Genomic DNA, 18,183 nt, shown 5'->3' on the forward strand with positions numbered 1-18,183 from the left:
CAAGTTGGGAAAATCCTGTTAAAAATTCATTGTCTTCAACAAGGTGCAACTAGGGTGCGACTAGTGCAAGCGAGGAAGATCCACCTCTCAGTATTAGGGCTCATACTTTGCATGCAGAAAGATTCAGTTCTTGACATCTCAGGAAGCAGAGCTAGCGGAAAACTCTGCCTGAGAGCGTGGAGAGCTGTTGCCTTTCAGAATAGGTAACGCTGGGCTAGAGTTACCAGTATAAGGCCATTTCCTATGTTTTAAGGGGCATGTGTGTGTGTGTGTGTGTGTGCATGCATAGAGTGGGAGTGTAAAGTACCTGACCCTGAACTGAACATGGAGGTAAATCACAGGTATCATTATTTGATTTATTACAGTGGCAGTAAATATAGAGACAATTTGGACATTTTACACTTTAGGCACTGCAGAGTTGTTGGCTCTCCACTCTCCGCCCCATAGCATTGTGACCCAAAAAAGAAAGAGAAAGAGATTACATAAGACACTGTCCTTTTGTTAGAGCCATTAGAGTTCCTATATTGAGGAATAGTGCTTGTTCCCTCTCTGAGAAAAGGCAGTGATGCATTGGCTATTCAGATGTTCTCAAGCATATAGAAATGACTTCTCTTTCTGTGTGTAGCTTTGTTCTCTACTTTGGCTGACCCCAGATGTTGCTTAGCTGTTTTATTATATGGAAGTTTCCTTTTTTATGGGGGAGGCGGGGGAGGTTTTCCAGTACATGTTTCGAAATGGTACCTATAAAAGGTAAAGCTGAATCTCCAACGTGGGATAATCATGTTGTTACCTCTAATAGGACAGTTGTAAGGATCACTCAGGCAGAGTCTACGCATGACAAAGAATATAATAATAATAATAATAATAATAATAATAATAATAATAATAATAATATAATTTATTATTTGTACCCCGCCCATCTGGCTGGGCTTCCCCAGCCACTCTGGGCGGCTTCCAACAAAGATGAAAGATACACTAAAATGTCACATATTAAAAACTTCCCTGAACAGGGCTGCCTTCAGATGTCTTCTGAATGTCAGGTAGGTGTTTATCGCTTTGACATCTGATGGGAGGGCGTTCCACAGGGCGGCGCCACTACCGAGAAGGCCCTCTGCCTGGTTCCCTGTGACTTGGCCTCTCGCAGTGAGGGAACCGCCAGAAGGCCCTCGGAGCTGGACCGAGGCCGTTTAGGGCTTTAAAGGTCAGCACCAACACTGTGGTGATGGAGTTGTCAGGAGGTAGAATAGACTTGTACAACTTCCAAAAGCAATTGTGATCCCTTAAAAAAAACGACCCCTATAAGAAAAAACACTGCACAATTAAAAACCAGTACGTACAATTGTTTCTACCCAGTCTACTCCATTTCTTACTTGTAGGGAGTAATTCTACCAAGTGGAACATTCAGAAATGGTATTCACCCCACCCCACAGTTTGAAGTGGTACAGCCCATTTTACCACCTCTTTTGACCTGGCCTGAAATAATTCTAATGCTTTGAATCTTCTAAAACACTGGATATGTTATTTTGATGCATTAAAATCTCCTTGCAAATAAGCACCAAAACACATACTGATAACCCTGTAAGCCTGTGGTGCATCAAACAGAATGAGAATAAAAACTGAAAGGTGCGGAGGGGAGGAACAGCTTAACTTCATTTAAAAAATAAATAAAAATACCCTACCTCATCTGCTGGATACAGTTCTTGTGATGTAAGAGGCGCAGAGTAAGCAGATAAGTAAGCAGAAATTGTGACTGGGAAGTATAATTAGCTGGCTAGCCTTTTTGGGAATGATATTAATGTGCACCATGAATTACTTCTTGGCCTTTTGTGAAACTGTTCCATACCACAAAACTTGGCTGCCAAACCCTACAAAATAGTTGGTCTAAATAGATACGTGTTGGTGCGTATCCAAGCATAGTATTTCATTCTTTTTTAAAAAGGAAGCTCACTAAAAGCATTGCCCAGCAGACTCAGAGCTGTGTAGATGTTTGAAGCTCCCAGTCATCTGATGCTCAGATTCAGGGGGGCAGAGAATGGAGCATGGGAGGGGAAGGAGTGGTGCCTGGAGCATCTGGAGGATGAAAACTGCTGAGGGGTCAGATGGGTTGATGCAGATAATTGTTCCTGGTGGCGGAAAAAACCTGAATGTGTTTGGGGTCTTGTTCTGGAGGCGTGAGGGCCATGTGTGTGTAATGAATAGCAGAAACTCTCAAGCTATGCAGCTTATACCCCTTCACTCTCATTCAGGTCCTTCAGCCTAAGATTTCACTCCTCCATCTAGAGCCCTTGGGAACAGGCTAAATTTCAGACTGTAAATTCTAACCCTACTGTACACAGGGGGAAGGGGCAAACGCAAAGAGGACAGGTGCCTTTGATGGTTGTGTAGATGAGGGAACTAAAGCAGGAACTAAACCAGTGGCCCTCCAGATAGCAGAGGACTACCATTCACATCATCTCCAGCCACTGGCCACGCTAGCTGGGACTGATGGGAGCTGAAATCCAACAATATCTGGAGGACCAGAACTTCCCTACTCCTGTCGTAGGGGGACTTACAGCACAAGTGGTTGTTCCTGGCTCTTAGCCAGAGATTTTGTGAGGTGGGAGCCACTAGGGGCAGAGAGTAATTTCAGAACAGGCAGGCCATAAAAGCAGATAGCCTAACATACAGGAAGTTATTTAATCCTTGATTTAAAAAAAAACAAATTAAAAAATGAAAGCTTAAGGTTGAGCAGGAGCCTGAAATATCCCCTGAGCCAGGGACAAGCCGTATGACTATGATGCTGCTCTACTGGATCTTGAAACTACATTCTCATGAAAGCTACTCATGAAGATGAGGAATAGTTATGAGAAAGGATGCTCCTGAAAAGACTTGTGTACACTCCTAGTCAGCTTTTTGAACCTTCCACCTTGCTCTTCTTTTTATAGGGCTTTAGGTACATATGTAGGTACAAAAACCAATCTTATACCTTGATCACCTTATACCATAAACCAAATCAAGTGATAATGCTTCTTCTGGACTGTACTAGTTCAGCCCACAGGTTGGGGCAGGAGGAGATTGCATGTTTGAATTCTGTCCCATAGGGGTAAATCCCTCTTTCTGAATAGTGAACTGAAATGTTAGGAAGAAAGATTCAGCTTGTTGTTTTCTGTAGGTGGCGTGGGGTTGTTGTTGTTTGTTTGTTTGTGTTTGTTTTGGTTGTTTTGAGATCCGAACATGCAAACTCACAGTGACCCTGAGCCTCCAGTGCAACCCATAATGGTAATTTCTGAAAAGATTACCTTTTTCATTCATTTGAATCTGTAAATTGGTCTTAATTTGGCCTTATTGTCTAGGAGCAACACCTGAATTGTGCATAATGAAGTTGTGGCCGAGGGAAGGTTATAACACAACACATTTTAATCTTTAGGGTGCTATAAATGTTATTTCTGGGCTTTGACCGTAGCTTATGAATGTTTCACAAATTCTAAACTGATTTCCTGATTGTGAGCTTTGGAAACATTCCCATCTAAGGTCTGGGATTCCTCCCCTTTTCCCAAGTGGGATTGTAAAAATCAGGGGTCATTTGGGCTGAGGCCTAAGATTCTCTGTGCAGTGGATTTGTGCTCCATATGTGAGACAAATCAGCACCCCTCCCCCCCCCAAACACACACACTGTTCTGTTAAGAAACTGGTGCACAGGATGGTAATTCGCAAGAAGGCTTATAAGAAAAATCAAAAACTTGTATAACATATCATGATCTCAAAAACCTATCTAAAATTGGCAAGACCTTCCCTTCCCCCTTTTCTTGCTTTTTCTCCTTTAAAACTACTACTCCCAGCAAAGGGCTTTTAATCCATTTATCATTTCCAAAATGCTTTGACGTAGCCTTTACAATCATTGATCACGAAATGCAAGCTTTCTGTGGACCATCATTCATCAAAGAAGTTTTATTTACAGAAGGATGTGAAACTGTAGACAACATGTAAAACTGCTGTTCTACAGTTTGTTTCACAGGAGTACCAAATCAGATTTGTCACTTTTCAACTTAACTTCTTGATTACTCAAAGACTTGCATTGCACAGCCTACTTTATAGAATTTTTCATGATTGCAGTAGCCAGGTAATCAGGTAATATTGTCACTGAATACTTAAGGTACTCTTTGGCCTAGTTCTCACAGAGGTGGTCTGTGCATATGGACTGTGTCATATGCAGATGAGGACTCATGTGACTGAATACTCTTTCATGTAAAACATGTCTCTGCACACAGAAAAATAGGGTTTGAAGAAGTCTGGTCTGGATCCTTCTCCCTCACATGCTAGTTTTCTACATTATGGGTGTGGGTGTTGGGTGGGTGTGTTAACGAGCATTCAGCTCTGTGTGAGCCACAGCTGTAGCTTGAAATGCTACAGCCTGGACTCAGATTTTGTTCATCGGTGAGAATCAGGCTTTTGTTGTGGAGCTTATAGAAGAGATTTCTGGGCGCCAATTTGGCGACCACAGTTAAAAAACTTCTGCCGTAGTTCATAGTTAGTGCCATTTCCATTTTCCCTGTGTGTGTTTCTCCTTCTTGCATACTGGGGCAAATGAATTGTTGTGAGAGCAAGCTGCAGACAAGCAATGTAGTTGAGATCAGAGGATCATAGAATTGTAGCAATTGTAAAGGACGCCAAGGGCCATCTGGCTCAACCCCCTACAATGACATTCCGTTGTGACGACTGAAACCGAGGTGGAAGGTGTCGTTTGGCACCTAGCTTATATTTCTAACACTGATTCTATGAAAGTTTATGCAAAGCTATGTGCATCCCTTGCTCTAACACTACTTCAGGTGGATCATTATTTTAGCAAGGACAAATAGTTTCACTAGATTCAGAAGGCCTTTATTTATATGGAAGGTAGTACTCAGGATGGGTGCTGCACAAATTGCCTGATCAGGGCATGAAACAAATCAGCACAGGAAATCTGAAGGCCTGGTTTAGCCTGGCTAGGCTTCCCTGGTCAGCAGGGCTTGATGTGAACCAGGGTTTAGACCAAGGTTGGTATTCCAGTACCAAGCCTTGGAATATGTGAGGCAGCTATAAAAGGAAATGAATCTGAGCCTATGCCGTCTTTACTTCCCCACCCACTAATGATAGCAACCACCCGCCCAGCCACACATTGATATGGGTTTTAGGGTTTAGAGGGCCTCAGGGTCAAGATGAATCTCGCTTCAGATTTCTCTGGTCTGCTCAGCACAACATGATGCTTCCCAGTTCAGATCTTCTAGGCAGGCATAAAGGTTTCCCTTTGAAGGCAAATGTGCGCTATCAGGGCATGACTGTTGGAAACCTGATTGAGAATATTAAAGCATTAATCCACTTGCTCAGTTAAGCTCATTAATCTCCCTATTAAGGTAGTTTTAAATGACTATTCTGCAGATGACATATGTGAGAAGGGGGAAATGATGGGGATGACTCTGACATGAGTAATTAAAGCATTCTGTCAGATGAGAGGGAAAGCTGGCTACCCTGAAAGTTCCAACTGAGGTAGAATAATGAATACTGACTCTGGAATTTGCTGAATTTAAAAGTTTTTAAGATCTACATTTACAATTTAGCCTTAACTTTTAAGAACTAAGCTCAATCCTAGGCTCAATGTCTACTCAGAAGTAAGTCCCATGGAGTTATATGTGTATAGGTAGGTGTGTGTAAAATTGTAGCTGAATTCTGTCATTTGTTTATCAATAATCAGGGCTTTACTGCTCAGAAACTTGAAGGTGCTTCATTGTTAGCCTACCCAGCTACTGAGCTGCTTTAAATGTAAACAACCCAACAAAAAACAGAAATGTTGCCTCCTTCTGTTCCTGAGTTCAGCATCTATTCGCTTGTCAAACACCTTGTGGCATCGTTGTGTGTGAGAGAGACTTCTTTGGCAATGTGCAGGCTGCACTTTACATGTTATCTGTATATAAGAAAAATGTAGTCTTTATAGAGAAAAATGTCCATCAGCTGCAATATAATGCAAGCACGACTGTTATATGGAACAACTTAATTGCCATATTTATGAAGTCAGTACAGGAAATCCCTCATGTGTGCTTTAGACAGTGGGCAGATCCACACCATACATTTAAAGCACATGACTGAGCACAAAGAATCATGGAACTGTAGTATATAGCTGTGAGAGGGACACTACTGTTCGCAGGATTCTTTGGGGGAACTGATATGCTTTAAATGAGCACTCATAGTTCTTTAAATGTATGGTGTGGCTCTGCCCATTGTGGTATACCTGCGTTTGTCTGAATACATATATAAAGCCCTATACAGCTTTCAGTCAGGATGCTTGAAAGACGTTCCCTCCCCTTGTACTCCCAAATGATCCATGTGCTCTGCAGGCGGGGCTTCCTGCGCAATCCATTTTATCAGGGCTCTGCACAGTCTAGGAATCTGGCCTTTAGTGTTGTGGTACCAACCCTTTGGAATTCCCACCTGTTCAATATTAGACAGATGTAGTGTCCATAGTCTCTTTGCTGTCTTCTGAATGCCTTCCTTTCCCAACAAGCTTTTTATAAGTAGAGTTCTTTCCCTATTTGCATCTGTATTGGAATTGTTTGTAGATATTTTATTTGTTTTACTATTTCTGTGTTTGCTGCCCTGAACTCCTTTGGGAGGAAGGGCAAGATACAATTTTTTATAAATAATTATTAATAAACCAATGGCTGCTGATTCTGCTGATCACATGTGGTCTAAATGAGTATGGGTGGGTGGGACTGCATAATTATTTGGTAGCCCCAGCTATGGTGATAAAACATAAATGGTGGCCACAGAAGTGTCCCACATAAGTGTATTCCTGTTTTGTTGACCTCCCTGGTCTCCCAAAACACAAAGTGGAATGAAGACGGGGGAGCAAAGAGAGACAAGACGAAGGAGCGTTAGGTTGCTGGGGAAGGATCGGGGGGGGGAGCCTTGGAGAGTGGTGACCTTCAGTCCTTGCAACTGCCTCATTGGGGCAAGACCTGCTGGGAAGAGTTGCTGTGATCACTAGGCCTGAATTGTTTTGGTTTCTTTGAATGAAGAGTATTTTATTGCTGACCTGCTCCTGACTCCAGCTCCTGACACTATATTTGGAGAAGATCCGTTAAAAAGCAACAGTACCAAAATGAATTATTGTGAAAATAAGAAATGGGTGTGTGATTTGGTCCTCACCCAGGGTGCCATATTACCAAAGTGTGCGCCTGCTGCTGGTGCTGAAAGTTTTTTCTCTACTATTATGTAGCATTTCAGGAGGGGTAGATTCGAAGCTTTCCTGGATTTCATTGTCTCAGATATTATATTTATGAGAGCACCCTTGTTTGAATATTGGGAGATTGGGCATGTATATTTGTTGGCCATGGTTTCTCAGACCTTTTCTCCGTTGTCTTCTCCACTGCAGGTGAACGTCCCTTTCACTGTAACCAATGTGGAGCTTCCTTCACACAGAAGGGGAATCTACTGAGGCACATCAAATTACACTCTGGGGAGAAACCGTTCAAATGTCCCTTCTGTAGCTATGCTTGCCGGAGAAGGGATGCCCTCACAGGACACCTCAGGACGCACTCGGGTGAGTCTACAGTGCCTGCTCTTTAACTGCACTGCTTTTAAAAGCACTGAACATACATCACTAGCTACCTTATAGTGAGTTATTATCTATACTGACTGACAGTGTCTGTTCAGGATTTCAGTCAGGATTCTCTTTCACAGTGGCCTGGATTGCTGAGTTACTAAAATGGCAGCTCCTCATGTATTGGGGGTGGATCTTGCCCACATCCACTGCCTGCAATCCTTTTAAGCCAGCAATGCCAGGGATTGAATCTGGCCAAGGCGTGGCTTTCACCTTTTACCTGTGGCTCCTTTGTCCTACTGATTTGCTTACTGATCTGGAGGCAGCCAGGTGTCATTTATGTATTTGTTACAAAAAAGCAAGCACTGCTTCTTGGTCAGAGCTCAAAGGGAGCAAGAAGGGACTCTGCGTGCAGGCAAATGGCTTATCCATACCTCAGCTTATTAAGCCAATCTATGGTTTTCTGAGTGTGGCTAAAATTTCCACAGTCTTGAATGCTGCAAAAACTGTGTTTCTGTGCCCTTCACACATAAATTGGACAGGCACAATAATGGATCCACCAAATTATGATGTCAGCTTAATGGTTCCAAGGAAAATTGATTCCATTAGGCCAAAGGAAGATACATTATTTTAAACAGACTTCTATGGATACTCTTGACAAGCTTTCTGTGCCCCACCCCGACCCCATGGATCCAGGCCTGGATAATGTCAACCAGAATATTTTTTTTTTTGTAACTTCAGCACTTCAGGTATTAAGCCCACCATTATCTGTGATTCAGTAATCCCCAAGTATCAGAAAAACGCAGAGGTTCAAAACCTTCCCAAGCTAGTTTTTCTGATCTGTCCTACAACTGTGAGGTTATTGATGTCTATGCGAGATGTAAGACACAACTGTTAGGCGTTGGAAACTTGACTAGGTATTTCAAATTACTGTTGAAGAACTAGAAATAGAATATTGTGAGTGTTCGTTATATTTTAAGAAATGGAAAGTCTTCAGAAGATTCCCCACTAGATGTGGAAAGTCATAAACCAAACCCCAGCTGTTTAACCCTAAAGATCTGTTTCGTACAGCTAAGATAGAGAATACATTTAAGGAGCGTCTCTAGCAAGTGTAGGTTGGGCCCTCTGTCTTCTAGATCACTTTGTCACTGATAATGATAAACATTTGTTTTAAAATAGAAATAATGTTTTAAGTTTTAACATCATAGGAAATCATGGTATTTACAACATAGGAAAAAGTTACGAAGCTTTGCAGGAAGAAATAAATCATCTAAGCAACAGACTACTCAGCTGCAGGTGTATATTCCAGTACACAGGGGATAACATCATCATAACAAAACAGTTGGCCTCTGTTGCCTTTTGATTTTGAAATTTCATCCTAAACTGGCACAGAGAATGTATTTTCTTGTATCAGAAGTTGAACGTCAAATTACCATGGTCCAGTTTCTGCTTGCAAAAAGGTACACCAAGCGATAATTACCTAATTCCTTTCTCTTCTGATCTTGCTGTTTACAATTAACTCACCACAATCATGTTTAAAAGTGCCTGCTACTCAGAATAACACTTCATGCATTTGATGAAGTGGATTAGTTCATGAAAGCTTAAGCTATAATAAATAAGTCAGTCTTTATGGTGCCGCAAAACTGCTGTGTTTGATTCAAGAGACCAGCACAGGACCCCTTCTAGAAATTGTTTGTCTTGGGTAGATTCCACATCTTACATTTTGAATAGGTGTTAAAATAGGTAGTATTTTCTCTCACTATGGGAAACTATTCCACTACTCAAATTATGAATGGCTTAAACATTCCTTTCTTCATGATATCTTTGTCATGGATTCTGCTCCATACTGATCAGAGCAGACCTCAACATATTGTTAGCAGAGTAAAACCATAAACATGATGCCGGGTTCCCCAAAAAACAACTCAAAGGTAATCAACTTCATTCAGCAGAGTTTATTACTGAAGGTAAATGAGCATAACAGTCACAAATCAAATTCTTCAGGATTGGCACAGTCCATAAGAAATCCAGTTGCATCAGACTTAACTTAAACTTCAGTACGTCTAAAACATACACTTAGTACTATGTACAGACCACCATGCCAGAAAGAAAGAGAGACAGAAAGTGAAACCCAGTTTCCTTATGGCCTATTATTAGGAACCTTCTGCTTGTTTCCAGGCAGAATAGAAGCTTCTAGAAACTTCTAGCTTGCACCAGTTTATATCACACAGAGAAGCTTTCAGAACCCTCTAGAATTAATTAGAATAGGAAAAATCTCTACACTTTAAGCGAATACTTTCGGTACCAAGAAATGTAAACCTGACAATCTTTACCTTTAAGTTACTCCCAGGTGGTATTTACCCCATGTGAAGGCTATCCTGAATATCAAACAGGTAAAGGTAAAGGTAAAGGTACCCCTGCCCGTACGGGCCAGTCTTGACAGACTCTGGGGTTGTGCGCCCATCTCACTCAAGAGGCCAGGGGCCAGCGCTGTCCGGAGACACTTCCGGGTCACGTGGCCAGCGTGACAAAGCTGCATCTGGCGAGCCAGAGCCGCACACGGAAACGCTGTTTACCTTCCCGCTGGTAAGCGGTCCCTATTTATCTACTTGCACCCGGAGGTGCTTTCGAACTGCTAGGTTGGCAGGCGCTGGGACCGAGCAGCGGGAGCGCACCCCACCGCAGGGATTCGAACCGCCGACCTTTCGATCGGCAAGTCCTAGGCGCTGAGGCTTTAACCCACAGCGCCACCTTGTACACAAATCCAGTGTTTGGGGATGAGATGGGGAATGGTCTATCACTGAATCACTGACCAATTTTTTTGTGGATCTCATAGTGCCTGGTGGCTTCTGTTATTCTTGCTACAAATACAGGATTAAGAAATGCTTGCTCTGATCCAGCAAATCACTTTTTATTTTCTTAAGCTAGAACATATATTCCAGTATTAGTGAATACAGATTAGTTACTTTTTATTGTCAACAGATTCTGAGTATGCATCCTTATTTTCTAAATTAAAACATATTTGTGGACCATAGGGATTTCACTTATTTTTTTAAAAAAGTTGAACCATGCAAGATGGAAGTCAGACTGTCTCATTTTAGGGTGAATTACTGTGTGCTGTCATTCACATTGTAATCTTGGTCAGTCCTTTATAAGTTGAGTACATAAAAAAGCTTCCTATCAGCAGCCATATCATGAGTCACTATTTTGTTTGTTCTCACAGCACTGGGCACAATGTAAGCCAAGATCAGAATTTCTCTGAGAAGGGAGTACTAGTTACTGACGTTACCTTAAGCCTGTAAAGATGGAACTATGGTAAAAGAATTAGATTTACAGGAGATGTGGAGATTCAATACAGTGTTTTACTTCTCAGTTGGAGAGCACAAAACGAAAGCCGAGAATTTCCATCCCACTCCACAACCCAAGAAAATATTTAAATTTATGCTTCTTTCTCTTAAAATTCATTCCCACTGATTCTAAACAGATATCTTGAAAGTGAACCCCATTGATTTCAATGAAACATGCATGTCAGTAGTGTTTTTAGAACCCTTCTTGAAGCCCAAATCAGCAACACCCAAATGTTGAAGCATGCTACAGGTAACTTCATATGGGACAACATGGCTTTATGCTGTGCTACTGATACTGAGAAGCTGAGCTCCTTAATGGGAGCCAAATGAAAACCAGGGCTTGAACCTGGACCTGTTGTGAACTTTGCTTGACATTGCCCGCACACCTACATTTTATTGTACACACAAGGCAAAGAAGTTTTATCCTGCAGGCTTCCCGTCTTAGGGAAGAGCTTTTAACTTGATTGCTGCTCTCTGGCCGTTTCCCCATTTCTCTGTTTGATAAGTGTAGCCTTTTCCTGCCCTGTATCTCAGCCTTCTTGCCCTGTGGTGGCTAATGGAGATTGACTATGCAATGGGTTACACAGGATGTGTCATTTGCATACATAGGTTTTGCTTAATTATGCTGCTCTGGCTGCAGGCACAGACACATAAGTTTCCCTGCTCTCTGTGTAATAAAATAAAATATTTATATTTTCATAATTAAATGTAGGGCTGTGGTCCTTACAGTGCTAAATGAGCATTGGAGGCCTGGGCAAAGGCAGTTGTTTGAGGGTGACATACATCAAAGCAGAGAAGAATTAAAATACTGAAATGGACAGAGAAAGAAACCTTATTGGAGACTCATAAACATATTTATGTGGTAATCATATGAACTTAGTCCCTAACCCTCACTCCACAGTGATCAAGATGGCCATACTCCCATCAGTACCAAAGGTCACAGGAGGTCTCTCTCTTCCCATCCCCTTTGTTATATCCTGGGAATTCCTAGTGTTCTAACGTTGCTGTTGGCGTTTTAAGGGCCTCAAGTCCACTTCTGAAGCATTGCCTTAACTTTTACAAAAGTTTTTTAAAAATCAAAACATTTGCATCCCTCCTTTTCTTCCAGGTAGCTAACAACAGCAAGTTATAAAACTGTGAACTGTCATTTGAGATTTGCTACAAAGTTGGGACTTTATTTGATAAAACTGAATTACAAACACATGCACACACAAATATAAAGGTAAAGGGACCCCTGACCATTAGGTCCAGTCGTGACCAACTCTGGGGTTGCGGCGCTCATCTTGCTTTATTGGCCGAGGGAGCCAGTGTACAGCTTCCAGGTCATGTGGCCAGCATGACTAAGCCGCTTCTGGCGAAACCAGAGCAGCGCACAAAAACGCCGTTTACCTTCCCGCTGGAGCGGTACCTATTTATCTACTTGCACTTTGACGTGCTTTCGAACTGCTTACAGCTAACTCAAGCTAAAAGTCTCCATTCTCCAACTGTTTTGGTAAAAATTCATTAGTTATTTATTAGTTATATCCACATTTCCTACAAGATGCAGGTTAAGGTGGCTTACATGTGGCTAAAATCAGCATGAATATGTGTGTGTTGAGGCTTGTGTTTGCATAGATATAGATAAAATCACTTACTAAATTCCGTAAACTGCAGAACAACCAGCAGATTTGTTAACTAGAAGAATAAAGACCCATCAACCAAATGTCTGGCAAAATACAAAAATCTGTTACTTGTATTTTAAAACTATCTGTATTTGGGGGGGGGGGTGATGGGAGTTGTAGTACAACACCTTCAAGGGGGCCATAAATCCCCATCCCTGTTTTAAAAATCAAGGAAATTAAGGCAACATTGCCACTCAAGAGCTAATCTCACAGGTGTCAATGTCAAAAGCCATTGGGATATTAGCCTAACTAATATACCTTCCTCTGCTGCCTCAAACTGTCCCCATCCACCCCAAAACAGTCTCCAAGCAAATATATTGATTATTTATTTATTAAATTTCTATACTGACCTTCATCCAAAGATCACAGGGCTGTTTACAATAGAAAATCACAAAAAATGCATAACGTAAGAACAAACAAAAACAATCACACACACACACAAACAGAGAGAGAGAGATTAAAATGCCATAGATTGTTAAATTACCCAAAGGCCTGGGAGAAGAGGAATGTTTTTGCCTGGCATCCAAAGATATATAATGGTGATGCCAAGCAAACCTGCCTGGGGAGAGCATTCCACAATCAGGGAGACACTGCAGAAAAGGCCTGTTCTCATGTTGCCACTATTCAAGACTCTTATGGAGAAAAAGGGCCTCAGGTGATGACTTCAGAGTCCTCATCGGTTCATGTTCCTTCTTAGTAGTGCCACCACTACACATGTTTTACTTTTATGGCCACATCTAATACGGCAGTGTTCTGGTTGGTATAGTTTCTCAGAAAAATGTGTGGAACCAAGGGGCATAGGATTACAGGAACTTTGGCTGTGTTGATCCCTCTTGTGAAATTTACTGGCAGGAATAAAGACTGAAGATAAATATCCATATGGCTCAGTATAAGCTTTCTTACACTTCCTTATATGTCGGAACAAAGGCTATCTTTTTATGTTCATGCTAATTACATAACAGTAGCTCAGTGAGTCATACTTGATAGAATTGATTTCTAAAGCTGTCACTAAATAAATAGCATGAAATATTTTTGGAGCGAATGTGCACCAGAAATCGGATAACCAAACTGCTGTTTGGTACATTTGAAAGTGTCTCCTGGTTGTTCATCTGCTTGCCCTTCTAAAACATGGTGCCCCTCAGCTATTAAAAGGTAAAGGTAAAGGTACCCCTGCCCATACGGGCCAGTCTTGACAGACTCTGGGGTTGTGCGCCCATCTCACTTAAGAGGCCAGGGGCCAGCGCTGTCCGGAGACACTTCCGGGTCACGTGGCCAGCGTGACATCGCTGCTCTGGCGCGCCAGAGCTGCACACGGAAACGCTGTTTACCTTCCCGCTGGTAAGCGGTCCCTATTTATCTACTTGCACCCGGGGGTGCTTTCAAACTGCTAGGTTGGCAGGCGCTGGGACCGAACGACGGGAGCGCACCCCGCCGCAGGGATTCGAACCGCCGACCTTCTGATCGGCAAGTCCTAGGCGCTGAGGCTTTAACCCACAGCGCCACCTGCGTCCTCACCCCTCAGCTATTAAGATACCTGAAATACTAGTTTTAGCTGCAAGGTATGGGATTTTCTCCATGCAAATAAACTGAATATGTAGGAGATTTAAAACATTGAAAATGGATTTTCAGCACAGCATAAAACTGGCATTCTCTTCCAACAGATACAACAATGGCAAACTCTGCAAATGAGTTCAACATCAAACACACACACACACACTATCATTTATTATTATTTACCAGGTAAATATTATTTACCAGGAGGGAAGGCATTATTCCTAATTAGGGCTGTGCACAAAGGACTCTTGAAATTCTCCACCCTCTTTGTGGGCAGAACAATTGGAGAGACCATTTCACTTAATTTCTCCAGGGGGAGGAAAATTTATCTAGCAGTTAATAGGGGGTGGGGATTAGTGGCAGTTGCACAGTTAATTTATTTTTTCCTAACTTTTTGTCTCCCTTTTGCCTTCTTCTAAGGGAGCAAGAGAGCGAAAAACTCTGGACATTTTTCAGGGAAAAAAATATTTGGAGACATTTCAGCTCAGCTCTAATACTAAATTTCAAAGTCTCAGATACTGGAGTAAGCAGTGAGGGGGGAGTGAAGGATTTCACTTGAATAATCTAACATTTAAATGATCTGTAGCATTCTGGGCACTATGAGAAACACTGGCTTCCCCAGTCATAAAGATTGACATGTGACTGGATGAAACCTCCAGCCCACTTCATTGTTCCCCAAAGAGAGCTCGCCAAGTAAGCTGCATACAACTCTTAGCATTTCTTGTACTTCCTCCTATTCCCTTCATCCTGCCAGAAAGCTACGCCTGTGGGGCTGGCATGCTCAGAAGTCAGTGGTGGTGTGGCAAGGCTCAGTGCCAGCTTCATTACTCACACTTTATCCTGCGATTTCTCCCTTGTCTGTAATCTCCACCCGCTACCCTTTTTTATTTTTTCCAATTGATCCGTGCAGGTGAGTCAGAAAAACCTGCTTGTCCACAAACCTGTTCCTTCTTGCCAAACATTGATCCTGGTTCTTGTAGATTCTAGGAATAGATTATCAAAATAAGATGTCAAGTAGAGCTTGTGTGCATGTGCAAAACACCCCACCCCCAACTGTGCATTTCATTAAATATAAAATAGAGGTCCTCTGGGTATTTAGAAACAGAGCTCCCATTTGCACACTCCTTCATAGTTGGTGTTTACCTTTCTCCTTTCCTTATTTTATTTATTTAAAAAGTTTGTTACCCTCCTCTTCAGTCATAAGGATCCCAGAGAGATTTATAGATTAAAAATAGAAATAATGTCAGACATAATTAATAAAGAAGCAGAAGATTTGTTTTAAGATAACACAAATGACTCCAGCATTTAAAAAAGCAGCTTTAAAAGTCAAAATAAAAAGCTTGTTCACCTGGTGCCAGAAAGGCATGAGGTGAGTCTCCTTGGGGAGAGCATTCCATAATGGAGGGGCCACAACAAAGAAGGTTCTCTCTCCAGTTACTATGTGTCTCATTTCAAATGGTGGGGGGACACGGAAAAAGGCCCTTGAGGAAGTGCTTAAAACTCTGATTCCTGTCCTGCCTACAGAAATGGGTCTCTCTCTGCAACAAAATGTCACAGTGTGTGGAGTGCGTTCAGGGTTCTAGTCATTCCATTGCATTTCCCCTCCCCTCCGGTGGCTTTTGTTTTTCTGTCCATTAGGGTTTGGGGGGTGCTCATTTGTGTCCATTAAAATTATTGATTTATTAATAATATTTATTAGCTGCTTTTGCCTCTCTCTCTCTCTCTCTCTCTCTCTCTGTGTGTGTGTGTGTGTGTTGGAACTTGACTGACTGTACAAAGTGTTAAACCAGGAGGGACACATACAGGCCCTGAACCACCAGTCCTTGGGTGAACTACCTGCTCTTCAGATCTTTGAATGAGTAGTGCAAATGCCTGGTTAAGTTTAAGAAACCACCTTGTGCATGGAAACATGACTTATCAGAGTTTCTGATCATAAAAAGAGTTCCTAAATGTGTTCTATGGAATATGCTCTAAAGCCCACTGCAGACCTTTGTACTAATCGCACAAAGATCTGATGAGCAGCCAGCCTTCCTGTGGGTCTTGGCGGCAGGCTTTGCATGCACACTCATCACTTCACATCTTGAGATGAATGCCTGAACACATTGTGTCAGTCGCTCACCATTCCTCATCTTTGAGTTATTATTGAGCTGTCTTGGAAAAGTGTCCTCTCCCGCTGGAATTTTTTCCTTAAGATTTTTCTTGCCTCTGGAAACCTCAGGGTTAGCCCAAATCGGTTGGTTATTTATGGGTAGGTAGTGTGCCTTGGCTACGTGTGTGGGAGCACAGGAAAACTTGAACTGATATTGGGTGGGATGGTTGAGACTTTGCTATTAGACAGGCTTCCTCAACCTCAGCCCTCCAGATGTTTTGAGACCACAGTTCCCATCATCCCTGACCACTGGTCCTGCTAGCTAGGGATCATGGGAGTTGTCGGCCACAAACATCTGGAGGTCTGAGGTTGAGGAAGCCTGCTATAAGATGTAAATGCACCTACCCTCTAAGTTTGGAGGCCCATCAGACTGCCACTTGTGGAGGCCAGACAACAAAAGAAGGATGTTCCCTTTATGCTCCTCATGTGGAAGCATCTGGCTGGCCACTCTAGGAAAGGGATTAGGTAGACCTCTGGCCTGATCCAGGAGAGACTCTTTCTGCATGTTATGTTCAAGGATGAGGCAACACTCTTGACCTCCTGCTCACATTGCTTTTACACAGCTATAAAACCTAATGGTCCTTTGCTCTTAAGTTCTTTCATTATAGCAGCTTTCTCAGACTTGTTCAGTAACATCCTTACTTTCCACATTTAGTACATTCTTGTTGCATATGTCTAGAACCAAGAAAACGGTTTTATACTCTCAAGGAAAATACAAGTTCAAGCAAACATTTTGGCAGGCTTCTGCAGATAAATGAAGATTTATATTCAGGTTGTGGCCCTCAAGCCCTTGGCAAATTGCCCATATGTTCTTTGATGTTAAGAGAAAAACCTTACACTGACATAAGTTAAAGAGCTGATGTAATCAAAAGCACCTGTGTGTGTGTGTATAGGCAGGCCTATTCATCTTCTGCAATTCCATGCTGGGAGATATATGGAATTACATATACAAGGGGCTTTGAGAACCTCAAATTCAGTGCCAGGTCCACATTTTTTACCCCCCCTTCTCTGTTGCTCCCCATTATGCAGCACTTTTGAGTTCCAGACAGTGGTAAAGAAGATGGGGGTCTGAATGAGAAGACAAGTGAGGAGTGGTGGCTGCTCCTCATCACCCGTTATTCCTTCATTCACCCACCCACCTGTGGTGAGGTGAGTGGTGATGGCAGTGAAGAGGGGGCACCAGGTGCTTTTGGTGTCCCATACTAGGGTGCTGGAACCTTGGCCATTGCCCAAGGATGGCCACCCAGATACCAGCTCTGCTCAGAGTCCACTTATTTTTTCTCATTATTATTCATTCATTTGTTAATCATTTTCCAAGCCTATTTGGTTGTGCACAAGCACCTAAAAACAAAATGGTCAAAAAGAGGAGTAAAATTTGTACATGTGTGGAGATATGGAAATTTAGATTCAATCACTATAATCTAAATAGAAATGTGGTACATTTCACCATAGAGGAAAAGACTGACCAGGTGATGTGCGTATCTGCTCACTCAGCTGTCTAGGTACTAACTGTAGATGGGCAACTTCCAATCTTTTCTTTAAACTGGACTCCTTTAGGGAAGAAGGTCCTCTGGCAGCTGTAAAACGCAATATGTGACCACCCTATTCGAAACTACATTTGCCTGTAGTTTCTGCTCAGTCCTTCAGGAGCCTTTTTGAAGGTAGAATGGCTGCTTTTCTTGTTTGTTGATGTTCCCTCTGCTCCTGCATATTCACCAGTGTTAGTTAGATCCAGCTGATTATTTACAGCCAACTTACATTCATCACATTACTTTCATTACATTATTCATTACATTATTTAATAGCCAACTTACAGTTTACATTTAGAGAATGTTTATTTTTTCCATGCAGGGACCACTGACCACTGGTTTGAAAGATATAGGTTGAGTTGAACTGGGGATATAGTTCAGCTGTAACTATAAC

The 18,183-nt window shown here is 42.2% G+C and overlaps 1 protein-coding gene across 7 annotated transcripts in view; it reads left to right on the forward strand.

Moving 5' to 3' along the window:
- IKZF2 (IKAROS family zinc finger 2) overlaps positions 1–18,183 on the forward strand; it is a 99,040-nt gene that overhangs the window by 57,193 nt on the left and 23,664 nt on the right. For all 7 annotated transcript variants that reach the window (XM_083710007.1, XM_083710011.1, XM_083710012.1 and 4 more), the window contains one exon: positions 7,385–7,552. In XM_083710007.1, coding sequence (XP_083566133.1) covers positions 7,385–7,552 — 168 coding nt within the window. The remainder of the gene's footprint in view (positions 1–7,384; positions 7,553–18,183) is intronic.

The sequence above is a fragment of the Podarcis gaigeae genome (assembly GCF_964106915.1).
Source record: "Podarcis gaigeae genome assembly, chromosome: 1".
NCBI classification, from domain to species: Eukaryota; Metazoa; Chordata; class Lepidosauria; order Squamata; family Lacertidae; genus Podarcis; species Podarcis gaigeae.